Source organism: Phaethon aethereus (assembly GCF_964289735.1).
Source record: "Phaethon aethereus genome assembly, chromosome: 2".
Taxonomy (NCBI): Eukaryota; Metazoa; Chordata; class Aves; order Phaethontiformes; family Phaethontidae; genus Phaethon; species Phaethon aethereus.
In genome coordinates, this window is record NC_138582.1 from 162,582,873 (window position 1) to 162,590,601 (window position 7,729).

General features: G+C 56.4%; 1 protein-coding gene across 1 annotated transcript; it reads right to left on the reverse strand.

Moving 5' to 3' along the window:
* Positions 1-1,620: 1,620 nt before the first annotated feature.
* On the reverse strand, positions 1,621-5,308 carry EN2 (engrailed homeobox 2; the record flags this gene model as incomplete). The annotated part of the gene is given in 3 exon segments (XM_082015351.1): positions 1,621-3,023; positions 4,769-5,038; positions 5,041-5,308. Coding segments are annotated over 3 exon segments (855 nt in total). The 3' UTR covers positions 1,621-2,706.
* Between the last annotated feature and the right edge of the window lie 2,421 nt (positions 5,309-7,729).

Genomic DNA, 7,729 nt, shown 5'->3' on the forward strand with positions numbered 1-7,729 from the left:
GTTTGGGAAACGAGCCCGGTAGCCTCCCCCGCCGGCTTCTCCGGGCAGGTGAACCCCTCTGTGCGCCGTCCCAGCGGCACCTCTGCTCCCGGGGAATTTTGCCCTTTGCAGAATATAGCCTTTAGCTTTAAAAAAAAAAAAGAAAAGAAAAAAAAAAGAAAAGGAAAAAAAAAAGAAAAGAAAAGAAAATAGAAGGATGTAACACACGGGCAGACAGCCGGGTTTCCCCCGCAGCAGGAGCCGGCCGAGGGGGGGATCTGCCCCCGGGTCCCCCTCCTCTGCCCGCGGGAACGGGCTGAGCTGTTCCGATGTTCTTGTGTCCCTTGTTGCGGGGGGAGGTGTGTGCGGGGGTGTGTGACCGTTTGATTTCTGTCCAGCCCGTCCTAAAATCGTGGCACTCTCGGTTCCCGGAGGTGCCCGGTATTTGCAGGGTGCGTGGCGTCGTGGCGTGACATCGGCGACATTCCCATCCCCTCTTCCCGAGCTCCAGGTTTACGTGTTGATCTCGCGGAGGTTTTCCAAACACAGCCTTGCCCGAGCATCACACCACCGCGTATCTAAAGCCTTGAAGAGGGGAGACCTGTTGACAGGATGTGAAATTAAGGAGATTTTCTTCTCCGTTTTCAGATCCTTTCGAAGAGGAGGAGTGCCTCGGCGCCGCGTCTGGAAATGAATCCCCCGAAGTTTCTTCATGAAGTCAGAAGGCTGACGAAACGCCTGGCTGCAGGATCACCTCTCTTATAAATCGCCACGGAATTCCCCCCCCCCTCCACATCCTGTAAATAGTTGAAACTACGAAATACTTCTAACGCGAGCTCCAACGCTCAGCAGTGCGACCTAAAGACTATACAAACATATAGGGATATATATAGTCCCGAATAGCACCGCTCCTTTGCAACGTCTGAGTGACACGGTCTGGATTTCGTAATAACGTGGGTTGTTTGCTGTTTTGGTTGGGGTTTTTTATTTTTTTTTTTAACGCCAATTCTCGAGAATTAAAACACACAAAATGCAGCGAGAATGTTCACAATTTTGAGAGCACAGTTGCAAATAGAAACATTCATGTTTCATCCCATTATAAATATTTGATACCGCAGTTGTAAAATGCACATGCTTTATAAACTGGAGAAGAGGAAAAAAAAAAAATCCTTTGCTTTCTTGCTAAAAGGCAATGTCATTTAATCCTGGCTCCTAAGCAGCTGATGATTATTCACAGAATTTAAAATTATAGTATTTATTTTATAGTTGGATTCTTTCCTATTTTTTTCCCCGAAAGTTTATACTACTATGTACAATGCCTGTCTATTATAGCTGCAAAATAAAGAGGTTTTAAGGCAAAGCGAGAAGTTTTCCCCCCATAAACAGCATCGCAGGGAGAGCCCGTTCCTGAGCAGACGCCCACGCACACCCAGGCCCACGCAGAACACAGTCGTGTCCCCTCCTTCCCCATGCCGTGGGGAGGAGGACACCCCGCTCGGGAGAAATGGGTTGAACGCAGCACAGTGCCTCGAAACCCCGAAAAATTCCGATTTACAAGGAGGTGTCTGCGTGGGGAGGGGAGAAACACCCACCCCACGGTGCCACGAAACGTCACACTAGAGGGGACCGCGCCGTGGGTGGGGATGAGGATGGAGGGAAAACTAAAAGGACGTTACTTGGGGGGGGGGGAGTGGGTGTAAAACTCTCCCAAACGCTTCGGGGAGGTGGTGCCGGAGCGGATCCGGGTCCCATCCCGTGGCCTCCCCCGGGGGAGAGGGACTGGGATGGAGCCGCATCCCCGAGTGGCTCCCGCTTTTTGGAGATGGGGGTCCCAAAGTTTTCCCAACAAGTTGGAGGTGGTGGGGGTTGCTAACCCCATCCTCGCATCCCGCATCCAGCCCCGCATCCCGCAACAATGCATGCCCGTGGGTCTTGCTGGGGGTGATGAGTGGGCTCAGGAAAGGACCCCGGGCATGTTTCAAGATGGTGCTTTGAGATTTCTTTCCCTATCGTTTCCTAGATATATTTTTCTTCTTTTTAAATTAAATTCTCTGTGTCTATCCCCAAAGCCAGCCCCTGATGCACCCCCCTTCGGAAAAAAAAAAAGAAAGAAAAAAAAAGAAAGAAAAAGTAAAAGAAGAGGGGAGGGATGGAAGGGGGAAAAAAGGTAAAACTCATAGAACAAATAGGAGAACTATTTATTCGGTTCACAGTCGTGTGAAATGCAGCAATAAAAATCTTTGGACTTCAGCAAAAGTTGTTTTTAATTTTTTTTGAATTTCAAAAAACAGCGTCCAATGTCCATTAAAACAGCGCTTAAGTCTATAAAAATGTAACTTAAGCATTAAAAAAAAAAAAAAACATAAAGATAGTATCTAAAATCTCCATACAACCAAAAAAAAAACAATCAAAAACCAAAACCAAAAACCAGCCAGCCCAAACCCCGAAACCAAAACCAACCAAAACCAAAAAATCAAAAAAATATTTTATAATCAGATATCTTGGATTTTTACACCACCTTACCTGTAAATTATATATACATAGAATATTGCAGAATTATATCTAATACACAATATTTTCACTATTAATGCTGGTATAATCTTTATACACTGGCCCTTACGTTTCTTTTTATTTTTTTTAATTAAATTATTGCATCGTATAAACTTTGACTGCAAACGGCCCCCCCCCCCGCCTCCCCCCTCCCTCCCTCGCCCCCCCTCCCCGCGGCTATTCACTGTCCGACTTGCCGTCTTTCGCCGCTGTGGAGTGGTTGTAGAGCCCCTGGGCCATGAGGTGCACTGCCAGGGAGTTCTTGCTGCCCGTCGCCTTCTTAATTTTAGCCCGTTTATTCTGAAACCAGATTTTAATCTGGGACTCGTTAAGCCCCAGCTCTTGGGCCAGACTTTGCCGCCGCTGCTCCGTCAGGTAGCGGTTGGTCTGGAACTCGGCCTTGAGTCTCTGCAGCTGCTCGGCGGTGAAGGCGGTGCGGGGCCGCTTGTCCTCCTTGTTGGGGTTCTTCTTCTTTGGTTTGCGGGAGCGGGGACCTACGGCCGGGAGAAAGGAGAAGCACCGACACCGCCCGCGCTCCGCTGCGGGAGGCCCCACGCCAGGCGTGGTCCCGCGTGGGAGGGGGGGGCACCCACGCTCCGACACTCCTGCCCTCCTGAGCCCACCCTGAGGAAAACAAACCCCGCTTTGTGCCTCCGCTGCCGGGGGAGGCTGGGGAGGCGGCGGAACGGCAGCCATGGGCCCACGGCCCCCTCCGCACCCCCTTTCACCCCAACCAAGGACACATTCACCGACCCCTTTCCTCCCGGGGGTGCCCGGCAAGGATCGCCTGCACCAGAGGCAGCGGCACGGAGCTAAATTTTATTCCCTGAGCAGACATAGACTTTTTTTTTTTTAAGGAAACCTCTTTTTTTTTTTTTCCAGGGAAAACTCCTTTTTTTTAAAGGAAACCTCCTTTTTGCTAAGGAAACCTCTCTTTTTTCCAAGGAAACCTCTTTTTTTTTTTCGTTTTTAAAGAAACCTCTTTTTTTTTAAGAAAAGCTCTCTTTTTTTAAGGAAACCTCTTTTTTTAAAGGAAACCTCTTTCTTTCCTCCTTTTTTGGGGGGGGGGGCGGAGATAAAAAAAAAAAAAAAGGAAATCAGCCGCCTGTTTACACTGCGAGAAGAAATCCGCCGCTTTGCTGCAGTGCCCATATGGCGCTGCACGGCCCGATCCGAATCGCCGGGATTATTCTCGGGAATATTATTCTCGGCAGCACAAGGAGCCTTTTCTGCCCGGGCCGAGCCATTGTGAGGATGTATGTTAATTAAATATTAACAAAGGAGAGCGTTGGAGAACAATGGAGTAAATTCCAATTCAGCCCTGAATATTACCTCTGAGTAAGAGTTTGTTTTCAGACATTACGAACTAATTTTCAACTCGTCCTACAATCTCTCCTTCTGCTGGCCGGCTCTCCGGGTGAAAATACTAGCTCGCTGCTTTTGTAAGAGAAAAAAACCTTTTTTCTTTTCTTTTTTTTCTTTTTTTTTTCCCCTGGAAGCAGATCTCCTCCGTGCTGCTTCCCATGCCTTCCCCCAGTGCTTTCTTACTTCTTTTTAACGGAGGGTTTTACCAATCTGCCGGGGCTGGCCCCACTCTCCTCGCGGCAGCAGAAGGACATTTTACCCTCTAGGGTTTTTATTTTTAAATTTTTTTTGGTCAACGTTTTTGTCGGTAATTTCAGGAGGTTCTGCCCAAGCCCTTGCCAAGACACGGACCCTGCCAAAGAAGTTCCCCGGCTCTTGGGAAGGTCCCCAGCCCCTCCAGGGCTGACCTGCAGCACATGGAGGGGGGAAAAATTAAAAGAAAGAAACGAAACGGCGGCAGTTCCGAGGCCTCTTTTAGAGAAATAAACGATGGCGGATTGTTTTGGGCTAAGAAAAAAAAAATTTAAAAAAAACAATCGAAGGAAGGCGAGGCCTGTGGAAATCCAGCCTCCCCAAAAGACAGCGCGGGGGTACTTTTCCCGGCGGGGAGGAAGGCAGATCGCCGGAAGGATGCACGGGGAGCCCCAAGCCGGATTTTTATTTTATATTATTTTATTTTATTTAATTTCCCCCTCCCTCTTTGCCGAAGCCTGGCGGTCGGTGGGGAATGCCCCGAACCCGGGCGGCCGCGGTTCCTCCGCGGCGGCGGGAAGGGGAGCGACGGGAGAAATGGAAAAAAGAGGGGAAGAAGGAGCGGGAAGGGGGCGGCGGGGTCTTGCCCGGGCGGGAGCGGGGCGGCGGGGGCAGCTCTTACCTGAGGAGGGTCGGTCCGAGTACCGCGTGCAGTAGACCCAGGCGGGCCAAAGCATGGGCTGGCTCCCGGCGTTGGAGCCGGCCTGCGAGCTGTCCGAGTCCGAGCTCACCGACAGCTCGCCGCCGCTCAGCCCCCGCGCCTTCAGGGCCGCCTCCAGCGCCGCGGGGTCCCCCCCCTTCTTGGCGGAGCCGTGCGGGGCCAGCCCGGCGGGGCCGCCCTCCCCCCGGCCCGGCGAGCCCGCCCCGCCGCCGGGGAGCGGAGCCCCGGGGCCGGCGCCGCGGCGGGGCTGCGGCGGGTCTCCGCGCCGGGCCGGCGGGGTTCGGCGCCGGGGCCGCCCGCCTCCTTCCTCCGCCCGAACTCGGGCCGCAGGATGTTGTCGATGAAGAAGTTGGTGATGCGGTGCGGGTGCGGGTGGGGGTGCGGGGGGTCGCCGGGGGGGAGCGCTGGCCCCCGCCGCCCGCCGCCGCCGGGCTCCGCGTCGCCGCCGGACTCCTGCGGCTCGGCCGCCTCCTCCCGGGGGCTCCGGCCGCCCGCCTCCATGCTGCCTGCGCGGCCGGCCCCGCCGACGGCTCCGCGGCCCGCCCCGCCGCCGGCCGGGCGGCTGCCTGGCGCTGGCTGGTGTCGCTGGTGCAGTCGGTTGTTCTTTATTTTAATCTTTTTTTTAATATATATATTATATATATATATACACGCACGCACAGGTGTCTATTTGCTTTCGCTTCTCCTGGCCGCGCCGGCATTCAAAATCCAGAGTTCGCAAAAATAAGAATTTTTTAAAAAAAAAAAGAGTAATTTGAAAAAATAATAAAGAAACAAAGCCAGCAGCCGAGCCTCCGCGCGTCCCAACTTTGCCAAAAGCGCAGACAGACGGGCTCCGGTCCTCCCGCCGCCGCTCGCCGCCTCCCGCCGCTGCTCAGCCGCCCGGTCCCGCGGCGCGCTGCCGCCTTCTCCCCCGGCCGCCGCCGCCGCTGCCGCCGCCGCGCCTCATCCGCCGCCCCCGCGGAGGAAAAACCCGGTTGTTGATGATAAGGATAAAAAACGAGCGCCGGGGGGGGGGGCGGACGGGGCCGGGGGGCGAAGCAGGGGAGGAAGAGCGGCGGGGCCGGAGCCGCGGCGGGGCCGGCGGGCTCTCAGAAGCCGCTGTCCCGCCGAGGGCAGGGCGGTGAGCGGGGACCCGCGGGGCTCCGGCCGGCAGCGCCTCGCCCCGCGCCGCCCCGCGCCGCCCCGCGCCCGGACATGCGGGGGCCGCTGCGGGTGGGGTGCGGGGGGGGTGCGGGGGGGGGCGCGTCCCGCCCTGCGCTGCGCTACGCCCCGGCGGCCGCCGCCGCCGCGCCCGGACACTTCCACTCCGGGTTGTTGTCCTTTAGGTTTTAACGGGGCCCCCGCCGGTGACGTCGCCGGCCCGGGCACTTCGACACGTGCCTCGGGCCAATGACAAAGCGGGCATGCGCACACGTGGTTCGGGGAGCGCCGGTAAGTGACAGCACCCACGCCCCTCCCCCCCCCCGCCTCCGGGCCCGGCCGCCGCGGGGATGTGCGTGGGACAGTGGGGGGGGGGGCCGCCCGCCGAGGACGCTCCCACCCCCCCCCGCTGGATTATTGGGGTTTAATTGCCCCGCTGTTTATCGGGAGAGGGGGGGGCGGCATCCCACAATTCCTTGCAGAAACGCGCAGATCCCACTAAGCGGGCGGCAGTGACACAAAGGGGGCCCGGGGGGCGGCCCGGGTCCGGGGGGCGGCCCGGGGGGGCGGTGGCAGGCTCGTCCTTCCCGCAGTCGGGCAGGAGCCTGTGGCCGCTACTGCCTGCCCCCGAAACAGCAGCGCCCCGCTCCCCTCCACCAAAACGCCTGCCCGTCACCCTCCGGACCCCCCCGTCCTCCGAAAACCCCTCGCTCCTTTGGGACGGGAAAGCTGCTGCTGCTGTTTTGGGTTTTTTTTAGGGAGAAATCCCCCGGAATAAAATCAGGGAGCAAAAGTGCGGCGGGATAGCCAGGGGAAGGCGTGCTGAGCCGGTTGGGGGGCACGGATGCTCCGGGAGGCGCGCAGCGGGGAGGGGGGAGGCGAGGAGGAGGGCGTGGGATCCTTCCCCGTTATCCCTCCCCGGGGCCCGCCGGGTGTCAGCGCCCCGACGGGGCGCACGGTGAGGGGCTGGGCAGTCCTACGGAGGGCCGAGCAGGGCCGGGCCGGAGGCGGCTCGGCTCTGGGGGCCGCCGACCCCCGTCTTTCCCCGTTGAAGTGACATTTGTATCTGGAGGAGGCTTCCCTGCGGGCGACACGGACCCCTCCCCGCCTTGAGGGGAAAGGGACAGCGAGCCCCCCCCCTTCCTCTTTTCCTCGTCCTTTCCCTTTTATCTTTAATTTTTACTTGATTTTAAATTTATTTCCCCCTTCCTTTTGTATTTCGCAGCGGGTCGGGTCCGTCGGAGAAACCAGCGCTAGCTGATCCAGGGTTGTTTTGCTCAAACAAGCACCTAGAGGTTAATTTTTCCAAGCGCCCCATGAAAAGCGATTAGCCTGTCTCCCAAGAAGTATTTTCTAATTACTTGGAAGCTCTCGCTTTTCCACTACCCCATAATTAAACGTGTTCAAGGTGCTGCACTTCAAATATTTCGCTCCCGGGCGGACCCAAGTTCCCGATACAAACTTCAGACCTCCGGGAACCCCGCGTTACCTGCCCGCGCTGCCGGCACCCCGTTAACCTTTCCGTTCGTTATCCCGCTCCTTCACGGGGATAGTTACACCCTGCACAGGACAGGGAGGAGAATTCCTGAGAGAAACTCCAAAGCAGGAGCTAAACAAAGCTGTACAAAACAATTACTGCATCTGCCTGTCCTCTGACAATAATCCAGCTCCTCAGGTATGCGGAGGCGGCGGGGAGGGGGCGGCGGGGGGCGAAGGGGTGATCTGATACCTAACCGAGGAAATCGGGATGATCTATTTTTTTTTTTCCCAAGGTTATTT